The sequence below is a fragment of the Plectropomus leopardus genome, chromosome 6 (genome assembly GCF_026936395.1).
Source record: "Plectropomus leopardus strain MGB_pleo_1.0 chromosome 6, ASM2693639v1, whole genome shotgun sequence".
NCBI classification, from domain to species: domain Eukaryota; kingdom Metazoa; phylum Chordata; class Actinopteri; order Perciformes; family Serranidae; genus Plectropomus; species Plectropomus leopardus.
Window position 1 is genome coordinate 18137536 of NC_142181.1, and position 24484 is coordinate 18162019.

Genomic DNA, 24484 nt, shown 5'->3' on the forward strand with positions numbered 1-24484 from the left:
AATTTCTGCAAAGTTTAGAAGACTGGGATTCCCTGCATCTGATATATATATATATAAAAGACAGGGACAAAGTGTATTAAAAGTTCACTCACCAGGGTGATAAGACCCCACAAAATACATTTCACTATAGCATTGAGTTGCATGTATATGTATAGCGTGAGCAGTGAAAACTGTAGTTCTTTGTCAAAAGTTGATCCCACTTCTTCCATTAATAAAATGTGCCCTTTGTGTAAATATTCCACATCCGACTATATTCGTTATAAATACTGATCAGGGAATTCGGACGAACACTGCCATTACAGAAATGGTATTGTGCTGATTTTACGAAGGGGGCAAACACTACTGGACATTACTCTTCTATTGTTTTTCATGGTTCCTGGTGAGCTGTCATTTTAATTGAATACAACAAAATAAAATAGGAAACAAGTCCAATATAGCCCATAACAAACTAGTTTGATAGATTTCTAAACCAAAAGAGCCAAATTTCAAGGGATACGATCATACTTTGAATTCCCAGACATATCCACATTTTGCCTTTTGTTTTTCAAAAATGCTTCACGGAAAAAGCACTCCCTTATGATTCATGTCTCTGAACTTAAAACAAATCCCTCCATAGATTTTGAATTCCACTGGTGGTAAGTAGTCTTTCTCCTAAAGCCAAGTAGGCTTTTGCAATGTGGTCCCCGTTAACTTCATAGTCACTCTGTCAAATAATTAATCAGTCTCAACTGTGATGAATTCCTCCATGGCTGCAACCTCTTTAACCTCTCCATCATCCGCTAGCAACTGCTCGTGATGACCTTCTTTCTGAAGGCCTCACAGCACACAAAATGAAGTTCATCAATCACTTACAGCATGCATGTTTTAAAGAACAAAATGACCAATTTCACCACAATAATCAGCATCTCATCTTATCTTTTTTTCATGTTTTTGTGTTCTTGCCAGGATTGCAAAGGTCACACCCAGTTCACCTGCCAAACCCAATGTCGTAGACTTTTGTGTTTCAAGAAGAAAGCCTAAAAAGTAAAGATAGATGAATCTAGGTACAACTTTGATGTTGTGTTCGTATTGTTCATTGATGTTGACAGCGGTCCTGATAGTGCACTAAAATTGCTCTTGATGGGCAGTGGGTTGAGTTGTAGCACCCCCACCTGCTCAACCAGTGTAGTATGTTTGAGGAATATATGACCACCAATTTGTATGTACCTTAACCATTTGAAAGCAAATTGGCTTGATTGCTTTCAAAAACACAGGAAGAAGGCAATGTATAACATTACCCCAAAATTAGCAATAAATTAGTCAAAAGTTACAAGGCAATTTCCTAAAAAGAAATAAGCACAAAAAAAGGAAAATGACCTTAAGAAAGTGCAACATTTTTTTCTGTAATGTAATTTGAAATTAATCATTATAATAATTACAAATACATTTTTTTTCATTTTTCTGGACTTTTATTTTTCCTTTTTATTGGACAATATCTAATAATCTCACACACATCACAGCTTGACTAATTTCAGTCATTTTTGGGGGAAAAATTAATCATTTTAATGAATACATTAGAAAATAAATGTAATCAGTTACAGTTACAGAAGAAAATGTTTATTTAAATCACAGGCTAATAAAAATGTTGGTGATTACAAAAGGGTTACATCCAAATATATTCTTTCCAATGAAAATTATGTAAAATATGACATTCATTCTGTTGCATTGCATCTTTTAGCTGTGCAGGAGCACCTGCTTTTGCCATTTCACAATATTTTTATAGCTTTATTGCCAAGTTTAAAACTTTTCTGACTAAAATAATCAAAAAGCAATGAAATGTACTAAGTTACATTACTATGATGAAGCAATTAAATTAGCTACCATTTATATTTTTTAACATGGTAACTAGACATCTGTAACCTACATCCAAAAGTAACCTTTCCAACACTGCCCAGCTTCATATCCAGGGCCCCAATATCTGCCAGGTATTTTTTTTTCTCCCAAAGGTATGCCAGCTGAGGATGATTTTACAGTTGGATGTGATGCACACAAGGTTTTGGACCAGCGTCTTATTTGGCTGGTATCTACTATGAGAGACAATAGGCCTTTTGTCACCACAGACATTTCGGCGTGTCACAGCAGGAACAGCACAGGTGTTATTAATAACCTTAATAAAGGATGCACTTATGTTATGTGTTGTAGCTCCAGGTCCCTAGTATTGTTTTGGCTCATTGACTTGGCCTTTTTAATAAAACAGAGCCAATATTATTTATATCACTTACACCTGTGTTTTGCCTACTGTGACAAGTTAAAACGTCTGCCGTGAAAAAGTCAACAGACATTTAACAGAAGACAGTGTAACAACTGTAACATAGAAACTATGTCTATTGAACAGGTATTAATTAAGAGTCCACATAGGGAGAGATTTTTGCATTTGCAAAACATGGGTCTGGGAAACAAAAGAATACTTTACCCACAAAATGATTATTATTTAGTCATGCCATGTTACCTTGAATTACCTTGAATTCACCTTACCAGGCAGAGTTTAAAAAAACAACAGTGTAACAACAGATCAATTACATTATTTTTAATAATAATTTCTGCAAGTTTGCAATTGTTTAAAAATCGAATTTGGTGCCATAGATAGCTTAAATTTCTGATGAATTTCTGAATAGAGCAGTAACATAGCTTGGGTTAACCAGTTTTGTTTACTAATAAAATGCCCTTGTCAAACCATGAGTGATAAAACAGCGATTTGTTTTGGTACAGAATTTCCTCAAAATTGCAGGTAAGGTATATCTGGGAACTAAACCTGTGCTTACATATTAATAGCCGGGCTAAAAGAGCTTGCCTGTGAAAGCTGATCCTCCAGCTCTGGCCTTCAGACCTCCTGTGTTTGGCCGCCGCGGAGGTGACTGTCACCGGGTCATGAGCTGAGAGCGCCGCGGTGCTGCAGCGGCCCCTGGTGGTCAGACGGTGTCACTGCTCCGTGTGCAGGAGGACAGTTGAAGATGGCGACTGGAGTCCTTCACAGAGTCAGCGGTGGCCTGGGTCGGGCTAAAAGCAGGGCCCAGTCCGCCGGACAGCTCGTCGTGTGGAGCAGGTGGGACAGTCTTCAGTGTATATATTCAGTATTAGTCTCTGTGGTGTTTGTATTCTGCTGTAGTGTCTTTTATTTTAGTCGGTTTCTGTTGTGGCAATGATGAGGTTGGGCAAGCTAGCCCGTTAACTGTTAGCCAGCCCTCCTCAGTGGCCTTCAGCCTCATCACACATCAGAGCTGCACCTTAAAATACTTTATTCTGGGATGTTTAACATTAAATCTGTGCGAGTCTGCTGGTGAAGGTGAAAGAGTACAAGTTTCTGTCATCTTTTGTTATTACGCATTTCTAACGCTCAAGGTCAATGTGGTAGTTTAATGTAAAAATGTGACGCTCATATCTTAAAAAGTGAGTATTTCTGATAGATGCAGTAAAGTGAAAGCACTTCGTGTTGGAGGAAGTACTCATATTTCTTACTTAAGTAAACGTAGGTGTACCACAACGTAGAAATGCTCTGTAAAAGTCATGCATTTAAGATTTGAATAGCATCAAAACATACTTTAAGTACCAAAAGCCAAAGGAGTTATTTTGCAGACTTTTACTCACTCGTACTGGCCAAGTATGTGGACACATACAAGGAATTTTACTAACATTACCCACAAAATGATAATTATTTAGTCATGCCATTCATGGGACAAAAACACAACTGGACAAGTAAAACATAGATAGGGCTATTATCAGTATTAAATGAATATATATTAGTAGCTCAAAGGACAGCAATACAAATGAAACAAAGTATGTCTTTATAAAAGTGTCCTGCAGGTAAAATGTACAATTAGTGCAAAGAGGTAAATGGAAATGGACTTGATAATTGTGTGCAGATGTTTATATACTGTATACAGCATACAGGGTTTATATAGCTGTGACAGATGATATGTACAGTAAAATTATAATCAGAATGATGCATATTATGTAATTGGATTATAGTTATTGATGTATTAATGTGTGCATAACTTTAATTTGGAGATAATTTTTATTACTTTAGGCTGCTGTGTGCCTTGTGTATTTCCCGCTGGGGATCAATAATATTTTAACCTAATTATATACACATTACACATACTTATATGTTATACTATGTCATTTTAAAATTATACTATGTCATATTGATTTATACTTATATCTACCCGTATACATATACATGTACATATCCCTTTTTTTTGTACTGTGTAACATTCCTGTGTATTTTCCTGCTTTGCAATATTTTTTCAGTTACTGTCCAGTAAGATTTATACATTTTCTCAGTTAAAAAAACCCAGTGGCATTCTCTTGTGCAGCCAGCTGCAGCAGAAGTGAATGTTTGGATTGTGTGTGTATAGATTTCATATCATATTATTTTTTCATTTTATGTCATTTATATTTTTGTCATATTGTTATCCTTATTAGTCACTAAGTGACTTGTTTCCTTTTTCTTTTGCTACTGACTCTTGAGTTGCTGTAACGTGTGAATTTCCGCAGTGTAGGATTAACTAAATCTTATCTTATCGTGTCTTAAGAATACATATTTGTTGATTACATTTTGAATGATTTATCTAAATCTGTAAAGTAACTAGTTACTAAAGATATGAATAAAAAAAATCCTGTGTGATTGCAAATCTAACATCTAAGCAGATGTCAGTCCTTTTGCCGTAGATTCACACTGGTCATAAAATCATTTCTTGATTGTGACTCATCTGTGTTTGCAGGGGATTTGCGGCATCGTGCAGAAACGGACAGGACAGCTGGTTTAAGTCGCTGTTTGTGAGGAAAGTTGATCCCAGGAGAGACACACATGCCAACCTACTAACCAAAAATGAGGAAAGCAACCTGTACAAAATTCAGTGTAAGTTCACTTCACAATATTTTTTACTTCAAAATTAACTATTTATGCAGAAATAATGGTGAGACTGAGCTGAGGTATGGCCTTCTTTTTCAGTCCATAACGTCAAGCCAGAGTGCCTGGATGCATACAACAAACTCTGGTGAGTGTTATTAAATATTGCTGTCAACTTGGAACATATTACCTATTAATATCAGAGAGGTCAGCTCACTAAATATTTTTTGTGTTGTTATGTGATCTTACTCAAGTATAAGAATTTCTTCATGAAGATGAATAAATTATCAATAGTATGGTCTATTCCTGTGAGGAGATTGAAAAGCTGGCGTGACCTCAGTCCTTCACAGACTAACCTTGCTCATACCTAAGATGACTGGAGGCCGTCTGCTTGTAGTTGTGGACTATTTTTGAACTTGCAACATGACACGGAAGGCACATGACCAGAAAAACATGTGATTGTCATTTGTGAATTTTGTGGTTTAAAGTGGATTTTGTCCTCAGGAGACTTGACTGCAGACTTAAATCAAATGCACCTGTGTTTAAATTGCATTTCAGTATTTGTTTCATTTTGTCGTTTATCACAGTGAGGATGTTTTGCCCTCCATCCATGCTGATAAGTACTACCCCTGTGAGCTGGTGGGCACCTGGAATACCTGGTATGGAGAACAGGACCAGGCTGGTAGGATTACTAATATCAACACACAGACATCTGCAGTGTGACAGGTCTGTGGTCTGCACAGTTTGCAAATCAGCAGGCATGTTACACTGCAAATCCACTCGCATGCAAATATCCCTGTGACGAAGGGAGAAGAGTTTTGTCAAAGTTTTTAAGTCTTAGGGTTGCAGGAATGTTTCTAATGATGGTTGACCTTTTTGTAAGTTGTGTGATTTTTGCATCCATGATATATTTGTTTCCCTTTTTCCAGTTCATCTGTGGCGTTACAGAGGAGGATACCCAGCTCTAACAGAGGTGATGAACAAGCTCAAGCAGAATAAGGTAGAGTGTCCTTCAGATGTTTTTTGTGCTTTCAGTAGTGCGCTAATAACAGATTACGGGCATCAGTCATTGTAAAGCTTATTGATTGGTGTCCGTCCATTGGCAGGAGTTCACGGCGTACAGGAAGGAGCGGGGTAAGATGCTGATGTCTCGTAGAAACCAGCTGCTGCTGGAGTTCAGTTTCTGGAACGAACCAGTACCCCGAGAGGGACCCAACATCTATGAGCTCAGGTCCTACCAGCTCAGGGTGGGTAACACACCAGTTTATCTCATCAGTGCTTTAAATGTTTATGATGGAGCAAGTTTGAAGTGTGAGACCAGACCTGATGGCCCATTGATAAACAGAAACAGCACTTTTATAAAACAATCCAAACATTTATTAAACTTATAACAGGATATATTCAGTTAATTTCTCTTTCTAGGTTAAGTCAAGTTCATCTTATTTAAATAGCCTAAAATAACAAATCACAAAAAATGTCGCCCAAAAGGGCTTTACAATCTATACAGCAGACAAAATCCTCAGGCGGATCAACAGAGGTTTGAGCCGTCCTCCAGGGACAGACGTGACCAAAATAATCACAAAAGACACATTTAAAACAATCAGATTCACAGGATTTTTTTAACACAAGCATGCAAACAAGGCAATAAAAATCTCACGCAAAGACGCAGCCACATCAGCAGTCACAGCACCAGAAGCTTCCTTTCCTCTGAGGCTGTCAGATAAAGCTTTTGAAGCAGCTCTCCCTCAGCCTTTTTAGGAGAAGAAGATGACGTGAAGCTAAAAAACGATGCTGGACAGTTGTCCCACTCTTGTTAGACAGACGTGGCACGCTATAAATCAAAGTTGAGCTGGCTTTGATTTTTTTTGGCGCTCCAGTAATGCTTTGAGGCAATAACCGCTCATATGTTCTTGTTTCTAGCTGTGGTTCTGTGTTTCTTAGTAACATTACTTAGGGTTATGCAATGGGGCAGAGAAATGTGACTTTAAAATGAAGCACAGATATGTTTATGAGCAAGCACAGACTTGACATGACGCTCAGTCGAGGTGCTTTATGGTCACACACAAGCCTGTGGTGACGCACCTACTTCAACAAGCACTTGAGGAACAATTCAAGAGTAACTCAGCGATAATGCAGCTGGTCACAATGTTGCGAAGTTGCTCGTAGTTTAAACATAGCAGTCTGGATAACAGAACCCCAGCTCAGAGCCAACTTTTTCATTATGATATAAATTACTAAAAACCATTAAGTCAGTCAGGTTTTTAAATTATGATTTTAACAACTTGACATGGACCAAGAAAATAATAAATAACATCAATGAAAAAAACAAACGATTAACTATAAGAAGGGATAAATAAAGCAAATTAAAACCAGCATGTTTGATACATTTTTGTCCAGGGAAAGTTGATTAATCTCTTAATTTTTTCCATCATCACCAGCAGGAGCCCCTTCAGTACAAATAAGTCTTCATTTGTGAAGTTCTGAGCAGCTCCTCTGCAGCCGCTGTGCATCAGGGCTGTAGGTCACTGCCACAGCAGTTGTTCCTGAAAGGGACAGCTTAACGTTACTCACATTTTCTCATGATCACCAAGTCACATGCTTTGCGTCTGTGACCTTCGCTCTCATTAAACAGCTAGAAGACATGTAGTGACCCTGTGTCTTCAGGATGAGAGTTACTCTCAGATGATAACTATTGGTGCTATCTTTTGCAATGCAGTAGCTCAATGGTTAAATTATAAACAGTCTTAGTCCTACGTAATGCTCTCTACATATCACGCCCTGCAGATTAAGTCGTTTTTTCTGATCAGACAGGAAAAACTGCCTCTAGATCAATATTGCCTGTGACATGTGATGAATGCACGCCATTATCCCTCATCACTGACTGGGATTACATCTTAGTAACAGCAGGGTGTTTGTTATCTTAAAAACCAGAGAATGATTGAAGAAGCCTCTGGGTGTAGTTGTTATTGCAGCTTATCTTCACGATGACAGAATACCTGTGTTACGTCTTCACCAATTTATTTGTGTTAGTGTGTTTGTTCTGGAAAGAAGCAGGAGGTGTGATATCAATCTGCAGTTTGAAAAGCTGTTTTATTGTAATAAAGAATATTGTGTTTTCTTTCTTGCAGCCAGGAACCATGATCGAGTGGGGTAATTACTGGTAAGGCAGCCTGAATACATTTGATTCCCTGAACTGTAGTTACAGAACAGTTGCACTACATGAAACCTTCCTCACCACGCTGTCATTAATAAGAGCTATTCCACAGAGAGACACTATTTTGAAGCTGAACTGTCATGCTCCAGAGCCAAGACTCAAATTCAAGTGGAGTATTATGTGCACTACAAATGTGTGTACATAATAGTTCAGTATAATGACGGATTACCTGAGCTGACAGGTCAACATTCATCAGTTTGTGCAGTGCGGTTGATTGCAGTTGATTTAAAAAAAGAAAAAAACAATACCTGAGCTTTCTGCACACGCCTTGTGCTTTGTCTGGTTTTGTTTTCGGCCGTTTCTTGATTACATTTCACAACTTGTTTTGCACCTTTCTTGGTGATGTGAACTGTAACAATAATTCTAGTATTACTGAAATGTTGTTCGCTGTGGTGGCGTGAAATTAATGAAGCATACCATCGCACTTGTGATCTTACAGACACAGAGTGAGTCTGAGCTGGTGAGCTGACTCAGTGCAAATTAAAAAGAAGGGGCCATATACAGCCCCCCCAGGATGTTGCAGACAGGGATTATTTATTATGCATGAACATTTATCATTGAGTTATTTTCTGACAATGACATTTAAACCTAATGATAGTTTTATGACTGCATCTCTAATCTAACGTCAGTCATCAGCAGTCTACTAAAACTTTGACCGTTTTAATACAAATAATTCACTAGCCAGATATCAGAAAAAGGCGAATGACTGGAATAGCTCAAAATATACAAAGATGACCCCATAAAAAAACAAATGAGAGATATGCCAAATGAAACCTACATATCATATCTATGAGTTTGTCAAATACCCTGATAATACAGTAAACAGCTTAACCATCCTGCAAAGTATTCTTTATGCAGCCATTATGGCTAATGTGGTACCTGCATGCTAACAGCATCGACTGGAAAAGTCAGCGTTGTCAGGAAGCAAACAGACGAAATTTGTAAAACGAATTCATGACAATTGTAAGTGCTAAAAGAATCAAGGTGATTTAGATTAAATGTGCACAGTTAGTGGTAATGTTAGTGTACCATAAATCACAAACTCAGAACACTGTGGTTTTATTGTCACTGGATCAAGTTGCCTTTGATTTTTTAAGAATTTTTTTTTTGCACTTTTCACCTGCTCTTGTAAATTCATTGTAAAAGAATCTCACCTAAAATTGTGTTGACATGCATTTGAATTTTATTTTGTTTGTTTTTTAAAAGCTTCCTTGAAATCAGGCATATTGGGCTGCAAAATCCTGGCGGCACTGTATTTACAGCAGAATCAAAGCAGGGATCAGGCAGTATGTAAATGAGAGTGATCAGGCAGTATGTAAATGAGAGTGATTAGGTGTGATGCAGTCACCAACAAAAGGTAGGAAGTGGGCATTTGAATTCAGACCTAAAGAGGACACTCATACACTAACAGACAGCACGTAATCAGCAGAAAGTGGGCAGGAAAGACACACAATTGGCATATTGTTAATAAAGGGGACAAGCCAGTAGGGGGCTGGAAGCTGATGTCTGTGCTGCCAAAATGTGCGTTCCTTTCTCAACTGTCCAATCTTCTGCTTTTTTTCCCAGTTACCCCATTTGTGGTTATTTCCAACTATCATGTTCATGATTTGATGAACAGTTTACTGTGGTTTTAATCTGGACCCAAGAGCAAGACCACAAGACAAAGGGGAAAAGTGGTAAAAAGGAGTTCATTGTAGAATGTTTGCAGGTGGATGAAGCAGGCAGACTGATGTGAGGCTGAGACTGGTGGCGAGAGGCTGGAGTTTAAGTAGTTGAGGTGTGGCTGAAGCTGGGAGGATGCGTGGCTTACAGCTCTGGTGTTTGTAGGCTGAGGCAGGGAAGCAGTGTGGCTTACTGCACAGGCGGTGAGAGGCTGGGCTGCATGTGGCTGAGGCACTGGAGTTCGGAGGGGAGAGCTAATTGTCATGAGCCAAAAAACACAAACTGGAAGAATGTCAACTGAAAACAAAAGCAGAGATGAGCCAACAGTACCACTATGAAAAGCAGAAACAATCTGAGAGCAGGGTTTTTAAGCTGCAGTTGATAAATGTGGAATGAGCAGCAGGTGTGCATGCAGAGCTGCAGCAGCAGGAAGCCACGCCCAGCCTCTGAAGGTTCCCAGAAACACAGCAAAAAATCCAAGAAAAATATATGAAAAAACACACAAAATCCATACCATCACAGTAAATACAACTTAAAATACTGGAATATCAAGGTTTCAGGATCAAGGTTAGATTTATTGTTCTCTAAGGGGAAATTTGCTTTGCAGGGTCAACAGAAAAACACGAACAGAATACAAAGGACATCATCAGAGACACATCAGCACAAAACAATTAACAGAGCTAAAGCAGAGGAAAAAAAGCTTTAACTCATTCATTTTTGGATGGTCCTGGTAGTCCAATATATCAGGCTTATCTGCTTTTCTACTTTACTTGGCTTTTCCTCCGAATAAAGCAGACATGATTTGACTAGTGAAAAAATAAACTTTGATGAACACATCATGCCAGGGCATGATCATTTTTTCCTAAGGCTATTCTCCTTTTCTTATGTTTGCCTTCATGCTAACTCTAACGAGCCTGTATTAAAACAAACCTCTGTAGTCCTGTAGATTTTGCCAGTAGAGCAATTTAAGGTAATTTTAATCTAATTTGTGTAGCTGAAGGCTTAAACTTGTTCTTCGAGTTACAACAACATGAGGAACTGTAGCTTTTTAGTTTTCTATCCAGATGATGATTGTGATCTGAATAAGTCCATGTTTGCTTTGGGGGAAAAACATAATGGATTTAAAATATTCCACTTATACCCGTCCACTCATTTCACATGGACTTGGTCAGCATTAAGATTCATGAACATGTATACAGTAAGTGATGGCGTCACATCTTCTGGTTGGACGTGATGTCGAGGTCAGGACTTGTTATGCCAGATGAAGGCTTGGTGGATTTTGGCCTGCGTTGTGACTGAAGTTGTGCTTGTCTGCAGGGCCAGAGCCATCGGATACCGCCAGCACAACAGAGAAGCTGTGGGAGGGTTTTTCTCACAGATCGGCAACCTCTATATGGTTCATCACCTCTGGGGTACGCTCACATATCAGCTATATACAAAATGACACACTGACACCACGTAGAAACTTATGCTGGAGCTGAAATCATTAGTTGTATTCAATCAACATCAGTTTTGATACACTAAGTCATTTATGAAGCAAAAACAGTCAAAGATTTGCTGCTATTTTTTGGACTGTTTGGACAATATAAGCCATGTAGAAATTGTCACCTTGGTCTTTTTTTTTTTTTTTTTTTAAACTTAAAGCTGCACTAATTGATATTTTTACACAAACATTGTTATGCAATTTGAACTGGGTCACTTGTGTTAAAGAACCCACATATAATGATCCGTTTCTCTCAGCTCTGCAGAGCGTTTGAGCACTTCCAGCTCTTTGTTTTAATTTTCTGGTTCACAGCTTTGTTTTGGTTTGGTGTCATCACTCTAATCTGCATTTACAGCAGCAGCAGACAGTTATCATCTGTGAGAGCTTCAAGGCTGCATCCACAATAATACTTGCTCAATTTAAAATACAAACTATTGCTACATTTACGCCTAGAATCCCCACACTACTGCAGCATTTTTGAACCCTTAAGAAGTGTAACGGAGAATTTGAAAGTGTTGTGCTTTAGTCTGGATGTGTACTTTTTGCCATCTCTGCAATATTGTCTGTAACTTAACAACCAGCCAGAGCAGAGAATTGGTTGAGACCAAAACAGAGCTAAAAGGAGAAGTAATAGTGTCAGGTTTACACAAACATGACTTCAAATCCAAAATGTATGTTTCACCACAACAACTTTAATTTTTGAACACTTTTGAATGAAGATGCTTACAGTTGAATTCTGCTGCAGTGTCTCCAGAAAAATCTATTATAACTAAACAAATAATCTGTTAATCGAAAAAATTAGTTAATCAGTAACAAAAATAACTGTTACTTGTTGTTCTAAATTAAGCAAAACTGCTACCAACTAAAAGTGCAGTGACTGAATTTACTATAGGCAGGGCTATAATGTGTGATTTGTCGATTGCAGCTTACAAAGACCTTCAGTCTAGAGAAGACACGAGGAACGGCGCCTGGCAGCAGGAGGGCTGGGACGAGGTGGTTTATTACACAGGTGAGCAAAAAAAAATTTCTTTTTCTAAACACAGAGTGGTAGTTGACACTTTTAACTCTTTATCTCATCTATGTTGAGTGACAAACGCATTGAGCTTTTAGAGCTTGCTGAACCTGATCAATATCAGAAGGACTTCAAACTGTGAGGACACTAAATCTCTAAATCTTTTCACCTCTCTGCAGTTCCTCTCATTCAACATATGGATTCCAGGATTATGATCCCGACAAAGGCTTCCCCGCTGAAGTGAAATGAGCCGAGCTGGAAGCTGAAACAGTGGCACCCCTTGTGAATGTTACATCCACCCGGAGCATCACTGTCAGGGTTTCCTGTCAGTGCTGCCAAACAACATCCCTTCCATTCTCTTGTCATTGCACAACTCCTTTGTTTTGGGTTCTGGAGCAGGATGAGTAAATTTGGCCAAATTACCCCCCTTTGATGGTTGTTAGATTCGCCATCTGGTGCCACATTATTACTGGTCCACTGAGAGAGCTCATCTCTAACCAAAGTTACTTGAAAAGACGTGCAGCTGTAAGTGTTAGGACAGATAGTGCTGCTGAAGCTCACTGCACAACACAGCAGCTATTTATTTATTTAATGTATTTGGAATAAATATGTTTTAAGCGTGTTGAGGGGTAGCATTTTGATTGAAGCCATGCTATAGCTAAGTGAAGTGAGAAAACGCCTCTGTATATCATGAAAACTGTATTCCTGTTGCCAATTATGATGCAAACGATAGTCCGACATGGTGGAAAACCTCAGTTTATATTTGATTGAGGTCTTTTTTTTTTTGGCAAACTACTCCTTTCAGTTGCTTTTTCTGGATGTTTCTTGGTTCCCTGTCATGGTTTTGTTGCGGTTTCATGGTGCTGTGTTTGTAATTATGGCTCCTACTTTTTTTTCTTGTGAAGACAGCATGCCTGGTTTTAAAAAAAGACGGTTTTCTATCTAATGGGGCATAACTATAATGTATGATAAACTCTGAAAATAAATGTTATCTATCAGTGGCTGAGTGGATCTGGCTGCTGCATACTGTAATATCAGATTTTATTGTAAAGGACGCATGTTTATCTTTTTGTTCATCGGTTCAAAGGGGAACAGTGTATAGAAAAGGACAAGACCACAGATTAAACCAGTTCAAACAACATCTTTGACAGCATGTTCTTCTGTTTAATGATGATGTTCTTTACAGGACTTTCCACTCATTGACATGTCTGGTTACAACTCTTAGTTCCAATACAGATATATTACATTTTCACTGCACATGTCGTAATATGCAGGAGTTGTATTAGCTTACCTAAAAAGCTTTGATGCAAAAAGTGCAAAAAAACACTAAAATAATCTTCTTAGCCTCCACATACACAGTGTTTAGTTGTTTTTTTAGTATCTTCTAGTATAAAAATTAGCAGGGTGATGTCTCCATGAATGTAAAATTGATTTCACTAATGTAAACATTTTCATTCATTATAAAAATCTAGACAGGAAAGGAGAAGGGAAGGTAAAAATGTGCAGGGAATAAAACCATCAAGAGGCACATCCTTACAGTAGGTGCAAGTATAAAATGTTAAAATTAGTAACAGTACTGTTTTTAGCTTCCTTAAATCTTTTCCAGTTCCTTTAGCAGCTCCCCAAAACTTGTCACGTACCATGAAGACCTCTCCTTAACCTGCTGCCTGATGACGTTCCCCCCAAATCCAATAAAGGCGCTCTGAGGACAAAAAAAGACAATACTATTAGCACACCGCAGCCCCAATAGATTTTAAGGCAGTGCAAAGACTAATGTGCCTTTACATGCACACTAATATACCACTATTATTCCAAATACAGCAAAATTCTTAATTTGCTATGGGTCATTTAAACCGCATACTCTAAGATATTCTTAATCAGGCCTTTTTCCATCATCTGATTAACGTAAATGGCAAATGGAGGTACTTGTAGAGCACTTTTCTAGTCTTTTGACCACACCAAGCACTTTCACACTACGTGTCACATTCACCCATACACACACATTCACACGCTAATGGCCGAGGCTACCGAACAAGGTGCTGCCTGCTACTCAGTTACCATTCATATACACTCACACTCCGATGAAACAGCATCAGGAGCAATTAGGGGTTCAATACTTTGCACCAAAGGATACTTCGACATGTTGACTGGAGGAGCCGAGGATGGAACAACCCACTCCACCTCTGCGCCCCAGCCACCCCTAAAATGTCTTTTATGACGTCAAAATATGGAAAAGTGGAAACAGCTGGAGATGGTTGTCATTTTGCTAATTTGAAACTTGATTTTTTAAATAGTTTCCTATCAGTGATAGACTTCGCTGATCATGCAAACTCAGCCTCCCTTATTCATTCCGGTTGGTATTGCGATATTTGCACATATACAAAACGCTTTTGATATCCATCCATTCATTCATTGTCTTTCATAATGTTTTTGGCAGGTGTGTTTCCTCTTTCCGACCAGAAATGTGGGCTTTTCTTTTGGGCAAGCATCTATACCATAGCCTTCAAACTGTTGGCTATTTGGTTTGTGTGCAAAGTATCCATGACAATGCACAGAGCTGGTCATAAACAGGCAAAAGCTCTGTCACAAACTGCGTTACAATCCCCAGTTGAGACACATATTCTGAATGTGCTGTTTACGTGTCCAAAAAATGCTCCTAAAACCAAAATAACGCAGGTTTATCCCACATATCTTAATCAGAAAATGCTTCACATGGAAAAAGGCCTGATTTGGCATATTCAAATGAAATATGTTGTTTACTTCAGCCATATCAAACATATTTTCATATTCAGAATAATAGCAGAATATTAGTGTGCATGTAAACAGAGTCAGTGTGAACACTTACAGCAGGAGGGCACGCCTCTAGATCCGTGGCTCCGTCTCCAATCATCACTATGGTCTTGAAGCCATGTTGTTCCTTCAACATGCTGATGACTTTTCCTTTTCCACCACTCTCAGCTGTGGGCTGGCTCTCATCAAAACCAGCATACTCTCCTGGAAAATATACACATGATTTAATTTAGAAATGTAGAATGATGCTTTAAAACAAACTGACAAGAGCATGACATGTTTTAGATGAAGGAAGAGATTTGATCTGGTTTAGAAGTGAGATCTGAGAGACTTTGTTGAAACAAAATCAATATTATTTAAATCATAAAATTGAAGGATGCAAGTAGAATATGTATATTTGCCCCCCAATAAACACAAAAGTAGCAGGGACTGTTATTTTGATGAAATTAAGGACATTTCACCATAAATTTGTGCATAAACAGCAAAAATTGGTGCCAAAATCCACCAGAATGCTGAAAATGGAGTGTTTGACACTGAAAACATCCTGGGAAGGACCCCTAAATCCCCCATTTCATATGTCTGCAATGTTGAAACCAAACCTACCTCTTGGATTCAAGCCTCATCTATCCACTCCGAGGGCCGATACCTTATTATTGTGCACATTTGTTTTTAAGAGAGACACAGCTACAATGCTCCGACAGAGAAATGTAGACTCTAGCTCTCACCATTGAAGTAGAACTTGAGCCGGTTGGCGTAGACGTGATGCAGAGGAATGTTTAGCTGAGCGGCCACGTGTTCAACGATGCAGCGGAAGCCGCCTGAGATGAGAAACACCTTTATGTTGCGCTGATGCAGACGGTCCACCAGCTCCCTGGATAAAGACAATTGGCATTTAATCAGCACACACATTTCACAAATGCAGTTTTTAAACTTAAGCATAGCGGGTAGTGTTGAGATCATTTTTTACAAAAACCGTGCATATGCACATTTATAAGTTTATGTGAGTAAATAAGAACCTATGCATGTGCACAAAGGAAAATGAAAGGTTTGAAATGATAAAAATGCATGCATAGCATTAAGCTAAATCTCTCATATTTGCCTAATGAAGAAGATTAGAAGATAGAAGTTGTATAGGCCTCCACTAAACTGTATGCCATGTCCGCCACTATGATAGTTAAATATGTGCAGTCAACCCCTTTGTGCTCTTAATAAGATTGCATATTGAACACAGGATGACCATTCTGTGCTGGAAGTTTTTATAGAGATGCACATTACCATTATGCTTTTAAATAATCTACTATTTTGTTGTTTTCCAACAAAATTCTCTTTTTTTTCCCCCATTCTTTAAAGGTCCAGTATATAGTATTCAGGGGCAACTATTGGCAAAAATGTTATATAATATTTCTAACTATGTTTTCATTAGTTTATAATCACCTGAAAATAAGAATCGTTGTGTTTTTGTTACCTTGGAATGAGCTGTTTATATCTATACACGGAGCACATCCTCGCCCATGAAGATCGCCACGTTGTACTACAGTAGCCAGAATGGACAAACCCAAAAGGTGGAGTATGTAGGATTAAGGGGGATATATCAGCAGAAATTGAATGTGGTATGTTTTTCAGGGGTATAATCCCCTGATAATAAAAATCATCATGTTTCCATTACCTTAAAATGACCCACGTCAGCCACTGTAGTTGGCCATCTCTCCATGACAAGCAGCGTCACAAAAACGCTGATTTTTTTTAAACATTTTAGCTTTATATAATGTTTTTCCCCGTTTAAGTCACCAGGTCCCTTTGTTTTAAGAAAGAAGAGATCTATCCGGATTTATTGGCTTCCAGTGAAACTTCCCAAACAATGGTATAATCCTAACCAGGAGTTTACATTTGGCACATAGGAGAAGTTTCAGATGGCTGCAATTTTGCAGTCTTTACCAATAGATGCCAAAAATCCTATGAATTCTACACACTCTTAAATTCTGAGAAGAGTATAAGGTCCACTGAATGACTGACATTACTCAAACTGACTGGCATCTTTACACACTCACCTGATGCCTGGAGTCAGTTGAGGCGGGTGGTCTGTTATCAGCTTGTTCACTTGTTCTCTTGAGCATCGGATGATGGACAGACGCTCAGTCAGGGCCGTTTTAAATGTCATCGAGCCGCCCATCGCTCTGCGAGTCCTGAATTGCGAAAACGGCAGGCATGAATAGCTTCATATACAGTATTTAAAAAATCCAATACATAGTATCAAAATAAAGACGTCCTTTTCATAGGATAAGATCAGACAGGCCTACAACAGTGCAGTGCAGCAGTTGCAATACCAAAACTTTTCCATGACTTTTCAAGGACCCTTTATAAAATTTTGATTTCGCAAAAGCATGTGTGTCACTGTGTGTGCAGCACTTGCTGGCCTGGTTTTGGTACTTTTCTATACACACACGCAGGAGGATCTCGCTTCCATGCTGACACATGATGTCACATACACACTTAAACACTTAACCTGTCTTCAAGGATAAGGCCCGGCTGCTATCAGTCATGAAAAATGAGAACCGTGCACATTTTCTTTTTGTATCAAGCAGCAAATAAGTTGTTTGCATTAATTTGCTTTACTTGAAATCATGTCTTTGGATGCCACAATTGCGCATTGCAATGTCGCTACTGAAACGATACATCGTGCAGCTCTTAGTCGATGCATATTGGAGCTACAACAAGCAGCTAACTTACAGAAAATAAATTCAGTGATACGTTTCATTATGGGGAAGGTTATTCCCGGTAGATTATTGTAACTATTAATTTCATTACACAACAAAATTCTATTACTTTTCCATTGCCTATTGCCTTTAACAGGCCTGAGAAATGAGATTGTGAAATTCCATGACTTTCCCAGATTTTTCATGACTGTGGGAACCTTGAAGATAGCAATATGTTTTTTATCAGGATAACAGTATTGTTTATAAAAATACAAACAGTGCATGGTAATTAGGGGTCAAATGATATTGGTTTTTCAGGGCCGATACCAATTATTAGTAGTTAATTAAACCGATAACAGATATTTGGATCCGATATGCATTTACAAAAAAAATGAAAATCTTTCTGTCAATATTTAGAATTTGGAATATAATAAACTCCAACACAAAACTTTGTTTTAAAACCTTTAGCCTTTAGGAAATGTAAAAGCAAAACTGAATTGTTCAACATCGTATACAGCAAGTTTTTGGCAGCTTCTTTTTATAAAGTCAAGTGAAACTTTAAATTACATAAAATAAATAAATAGAATAGCTCCCTGGGAATTTACAAAGTAAAAGTTCCTCCCATACTGACACTTCATTTGCACTTAATCATTAATTAATTTGATCGTTGATCGTTGATATAAAATACCAATACAGATAATCGTCAAAATGCCAAATATCAGTCCCAATAATCTGCAGACTCCTAATGTTAATGTGAAGTAATCTGACATTTATACACATACATTTCAGTGACTGCATCCCCCACACCACAAAACTTGGCAAGTTCATCTATGCCTTCTTCTTTGATGACTGTGCTGTCCACATCAAAACAGACAGCTTCTGCTCGCCGGAAGATTTCCTTTGTCTGTGAGAGAGTTGCCATCATGCTGGGAAAAAAAGAAAAGTATGCAGTATTAGACACTCAAAAAAACTGTAGCAGCATTTTAAAAGGACTCTGTTGGCAAAAAAAAAAAAGCAAACTATATTAGGAAGTCATCTGAGGTTAAATCTAATAGTCATCAGCAGGGTCCCGAGATGAATTTGCTGCTTGAACGTGAGCTCTGTGATTTTACCCAGCAGCTGCATGACTTCATTGTTAAACTAAGCCCTGTATGCAGTGGATGTCTTGTACCCAGTGAAGCAGCAAATACATCCATTGACTGAAATACCTATGTGCAAACGTTTCTGCATCGACGGATCTCAAATAAAACACGTGTCCCGGACCGGTGATGTGTAACAAAAATGCGTTACATAAAGCAGTCTGCCTAAACAAACTATAAGAGAGGCCGTTGTGGACATCCTCTGCGCGTATTGCGTCACCCCCACACGGTGCGGGCGAGACGAAACCCAAACAAATCAGTGCACGCGATGAAACACGGTAAAATTAGGCAGCCAGCGATCGTTTTGTGTAAAAGTAGCTCACTGCTGCAAGCGACTGGCATTAAAAAATCGTGTCTTTCAGTTAACAATAACCGTGAGCTGGCTCAGACAGGACGTTATCTTACCTGTCCGTGCAGGAGTGTAATATGAGCGCCTCACACACACACACACACACACAGACACTCTGCGCAACCGTCTGCTGCTCAAGCTACAATACCATGCTAATGTCCACAAAATAAAGTTGAAAAGTTGGTACTTACTGGTGAGAGCAGCGCTGGTAAGGCACTAACAGCAGTCTCTGCATTAGCCTACCCCTCAGAGGGCTCACTGATGAGGAAGAGAGTTGCTGGGTGACGGACCAATCAGAGAGAAGCCGGTGAGGGACCGCCCACTACCGTTGGCTCGGTTCCATGACGACAGCAACCGTTATCCAACGGCCGACTTTACTCTAATACAACTAAGCTAACAGCTCATTCACGATAACTGCAGTGAAATTAGCATTAGCAGGGCTTACATTCATCATTTATATTCACAGTTAGTGTATTAAAGTAGGTTTATTGTTAATAAGGCATATTAACTATTATACCTAAAGTATAATAGGTGTTTTAGAGGTGTTTTTAATGAGTTTGAAGAGTAAGCCATTCTGACGGTAATGAAGAAACATTCAGATGATAGAAATTAGAGAAGCACAATATTGCTTCTTTCCTCTTTTTTTAAAGGACATTTGCAACATAATTTGATTATAATTTGATTAATTGTTCAATAAAACATTACCAGTATGACACACTGGTAATTGTTTTTGTACTTTTGGTATACATAGGGTGCATAAAACAGCATCAAAATACACAGAGGTTGTGGCTATGCGCCTTATGTCCTGAAATCCAGACACGTACTAAAATCTGACAAATGTCCTAAAATCCTACAAACATCCAAAGATCCTAGAACATCCTAGAAATGTTCTCAAATCCTAGAAATGTTCTAAGAAACATCCTGAAAAACTGAACATGTCCTAACATCCTTAAAATGTCCTAAAATCTGAGAAATGTCCCCAAATCCTAGAAATGTCCTAAAATCATGGAAACGTCCTATAATCCTAGAAATGTCCTAAAGTCCTGGAAATGTCCTAAAGTCCTAGAAACGTTCTAAAATCACGGAAACATCCTAAAATCCAATAAATGTCCAAAAATCTGAGAAATGTCCTGAAATCTAGAAATGTCCTAAAATCAAATAAATGTCCAAAAATCTGAGAAATGTCCTAAAATCCGAGAAACATCCTAAAATCAGAGAAATGTCCTAAAATCCTACAAACATCCTAAAATCCAAGAAATGTCCAAAAATCTGAGAAATGTCCTGAAATCTAGAAATGTCCAAAAATCCTAGAAATGTCCTAAAATCATGGAAACATCCTATAATCCTAGAAATGTCCTAAAGTCCTGGAAATGTCCTTAAGTCCTAAAAACGTCCTAAAATCATGGAAACGTCCTAAAATCCAATAAATGTCCCAAAATCCGAGAAATGTCCTAAAATCCTAGAAACATCCTAAAATCAGAGAAATGTCCGAAAATCCTACAAACGTCCTAAAATCCGAGAAATGTCCCAAAATCTGAGAAACGTCCGAAAATCCTACAGACATCCTCAAGTTTCTAAAATGTCCTAAAATCGTAGAAACATGAACGGGGCTACTGTGACTGCTTTATCTCTGCTCTAGGTCTTGCAGTTTACACTCCAGTCCAGACGATAGCAGCAATGCGCGCAAAGCTGTTTCCAACCTGCGCAAGCTGCTCCAAGAAGAAGATGATGGAAAAAGGACGAAGAAGAATTGTCCCGTTAACTGGACGATGCTGCTATAATACTCCACACTGGAGCAGGTGGAGAGCCGGACTTTGACCCTTGTAAAAGATAAAATGTGGCTGTCAGCTCTCCAAGTTTACCTCAGCATGGAGCCACGGTTCAAATTAAATGATAGAAAAATGTGGTGCTGTATCTCTGCACAGGTGGTTATATCAGTCTGGACGCAGGTTGATGCTGATGCTGTTCGGTAACGGGTTTTGAGATGGACATGCAGAGCATGCAGCGCATCGTGGTGAGTCAGCTAATTTTACAACGTGCACCGCACCTGAACTCTGCCGGGGACAGTTTTTCAGGCCGAATAGTTAGTTGTTAAATAATTAGTTGTGTTAACGTGATTTGGTTTAAAACGTGCAAAGGAAATTAAGAGAATCTACTTTGGTGTGCATAAACACTTTATCATTAATATAGAATAATCAGGGTGACACAGGGCCGTAATCACATATGTAACCTTGGGGGACTATTTGTGACCTGTGAGGGGGGTTGGGGAAGTTTTTAGAAACTGAAAATTGAATTGACCATTTTAGAGTATTTTGAAACAAAAATCTTAGATCAGGGCATGTCAAAGTGTTGATCACTGGGTGCCATTTTAGGGAGTCAGCATATGGTTGAGGGCCAAGCAAGAGAGGTACACACACTATGACTTTTTTTATTCTATACTGTAATACTCTGACTTTTTTAATGTATTATAATACTATGACTTTTTATAATATACAATACTATGAATTTCCATCAATTTTCATAATACTGTTACTTTTCTTTATTACATACCATAATACTCTGACTTTTTATTATATACCATAATACTATGGCTTTTTTATTATATACCATAATGCTATGACTTTTTTTTTATTATATGCCAGAATACTATGGCATTTATTTATACACCATAATACTCTGACTATTTATTATATACCAGAATACTCTGACTTTTTATTATATACCATAATACTATGACTTTTTTTTATTATATACCAGAATACTATGGCATTTTATTGTATACCACAATACTGTGACTTTTTTTTATATACAATGATATTATGACTTTTTATTATATATTATAATACTATAACTTTTTATTATATGCTATATTTTGACTTTGTATTATTTTCTATAACACTATGACTTTTTTATCACATACTATAACATGACCTTTTTATTATATATTATAATAATATGCCTTTAAATGATATACTATAATACTAGGACTTTTTATTTCTATAACATTATACTATGACCTTTTTATTATATACTATAATAATATGCCTTTTTAAAATATATCTAAATCTATAATGCTATGACTTTTTTATTTTATAATATAGTACTATGCCCTTATATGAACCAATTACTTTGGCAACGATTGAAGCTTCAAAGCATTTGGGTCAGCCCTTTTTATTTCAGATAGCGGTGCTTGGTTGCCAGTCGTAGCATTGCAGTTTGTTTTTATTTATATGTTTTCTATCAATATATTTTGGGGAACATTCTGAGCATATTTGAATAAATATTATAATTACTGTCTAGGGGTGATATTACATGTTTGTATGCCTCTGTTTTGTGATCATGCGCAGGAGGATAAATTGCAAAGATACCCTGAACTAACTCATCATGGAGGAGCTCCCAGCCTGAAGCACACCGGAGGTGATGCGGAGTAGATGTATACCGTTTCTAATTTAATGTTGTCATGTCAGCAAAATTATTGGCATGCCAAAGGCAGGTATATTATGAGAACATAATACACCTTTTTCACAGCAGACATTGTGACTTGTCGTAGTAAAAAATGGCTGATTTAGTTGGCTTTCTTTATGTTTGCTTATTGACTTTGTTGGCTTGTTTGATTAGTTTTCTTGATTACACGACATTTGTATTTATTATTCCTATTGAGGTTTGATTCCTTATAAGCTCTGAGGGGTTTCTTTGTCTCACCTGCACAACCTTGTCTTCTTTTATTGTTGTATTTCATTTGTTTTGTTTTTTTTGTACAAATAAATCTTAAAATTATTTTTAAAAAATCAGCCTCAGTCACAGAATATGGTGCAAAAATTTCAAAAGATTGTTTATCACAGTTAAACAGTTTATAACAGCATTTATCTTTTTCTTTGTCTCTTAAAACTCAGAAATACCTGCTTTCTATTACTGAGCTGGTGTGGTCTTTTGCAGATTCCTCATCTGAAGATGGGGTTGTTGATCTTTCCGTGGCCAACAGTAGCAACATGAAGAGGTAATTTTAAAATAATGACGTTTTTTAAATGCATGGCTGAATTCTGTGTTACTCATGAAATAGTAAGTACAGTCAGACACCATGCTAAATTACTGTCTTCACATGCTGACTCAACAACAGGATAAGGGCCCTAAGCATGTGCCTCATTCTTACGTCAGAGTGAATACAGAAACTTGGATAGCTTATTTATGTGACGCTCTGCATGCAATTTTATGTTACAAAGCTGCAATTATTTTTATTACTGATTAGTCTTGCATTCATATTGATTAAGATATTTGAATCAATTAATCATTTAGACAGCAACAAGTACCCACTACTTTATAAATGACTGAAAATGGAAAATCTTTGCATTTATGAAACTGTAACCACCATGTGTCGCATTAACTCGATAAATAACGAAAAGCATTGCTCAGCACTACTGCTTCAATTGAAAATGAATCTTGTCTGTGCTACTGACAAATGTCTTGTTTGTCTGAGAATAAACCAGCTCAATCATCTGTTGTGTCAGCAAATAAATTCACCTCAAATCCTCTGTTATACCTTATTTGTTCCAGTATTCACGCTCAGTTACACTGCTGATCGTCACACACCGGCCCAAAGACACGCACTTACTACGACTGACCTCCAGACCGTCAAGGCTTGAGGATGGTATGTTTGCCCACGCTGTTACACAGCATCATTAGTATTCCTGGCACTGAAAAATCACCACTGAGGCATGGCCGAATTCTGTTCCAGCGAGTCTGTGGTGGACACAGTCAGACACCATGCAAAAGTCATGTCTCATTTCTGCTAAATTACTGGATGAATGCTTCCCTCAGCCTCATCCAGCTGTACAGGAATGAGTACAATAATGATTCGCTTGATAATTGAAGATGCATTTCTGTTGTTTTTGTATTGATTTTTATTCTGTTTGCTAAATTCTGCAGAGCAACAGGTGGCTGCTTCATGAGCAGGAACATGAGAAAAATAATCAACGCCTTCAATCGTGGTGAGAACATGACAATAAAAAGTTTACAACACAAACAGTTTTCTGTTTTTTGTTTAAATGCTTTTTTTGTACCAGCAGATCCACAATGGAAAGCAGTTTTGCGCTAAAAAACTAGTACCACCTGGGATAATTGTTTTTACATGAAGGACGTACCTCACTTATCTGTTGTTCTGTTGTAACTGTGTTCAGAATGGACCTTGTATATAAGCCCTCTACATTAGGCTTAAAGGTTCAGTGTGTAGGATTTAGTGGCATCCAGTGGTGAGGTT

General features: G+C 37.9%; 2 protein-coding genes, 1 long non-coding RNA gene and 2 other non-coding genes across 5 annotated transcripts; 4 read left to right on the forward strand and 1 right to left on the reverse strand.

The window, feature by feature from the left end:
* Positions 1-2924: 2924 nt before the first annotated feature.
* On the forward strand, positions 2925-13400 carry LOC121943285 (protein NipSnap homolog 2-like). The gene is made up of 10 exons (XM_042486781.2): positions 2925-3082; positions 4761-4897; positions 4991-5036; positions 5476-5570; positions 5818-5888; positions 5995-6135; positions 8017-8048; positions 11082-11176; positions 12173-12256; positions 12439-13400. The coding sequence occupies exons 1-10, from the start codon at positions 2991-2993 to the stop codon at positions 12501-12503; spliced, it is 858 nt and encodes a 285-aa protein (XP_042342715.1). The 5' UTR covers positions 2925-2990; the 3' UTR covers positions 12504-13400.
* A 2-nt stretch (positions 13401-13402) lies between these two features.
* On the reverse strand, positions 13403-19557 carry psph (phosphoserine phosphatase). The gene is made up of 6 exons (XM_042486782.2): positions 19422-19557; positions 18525-18668; positions 17098-17232; positions 15775-15920; positions 15105-15253; positions 13403-13961 (listed from the first exon to the last, which is right to left on the reverse strand). Exons 1-6 carry the CDS (start codon positions 19463-19465, stop codon positions 13851-13853), a joined length of 729 nt encoding a protein of 242 aa, XP_042342716.1. The 5' UTR covers positions 19466-19557; the 3' UTR covers positions 13403-13850.
* Positions 19558-20966: 1409 nt separating this feature from the next.
* On the forward strand, positions 20967-24250 carry LOC121942940 (uncharacterized). Its single transcript, XR_006105837.2, has 5 exons — positions 20967-21244; positions 22578-22647; positions 23167-23227; positions 23782-23875; positions 24154-24250. It is a non-coding gene; the product is annotated as an uncharacterized LOC121942940 (long non-coding RNA).
* LOC121943825 (small nucleolar RNA SNORA15) lies at positions 23258-23398 on the forward strand. Its single transcript, XR_006105873.1, has one exon. It is a non-coding gene; the product is annotated as a small nucleolar RNA SNORA15 (small nucleolar RNA).
* LOC121943826 (small nucleolar RNA SNORA15) lies at positions 23941-24077 on the forward strand. Its single transcript, XR_006105874.1, has one exon. It is a non-coding gene; the product is annotated as a small nucleolar RNA SNORA15 (small nucleolar RNA).
* Positions 24251-24484: the final 234 nt, after the last annotated feature.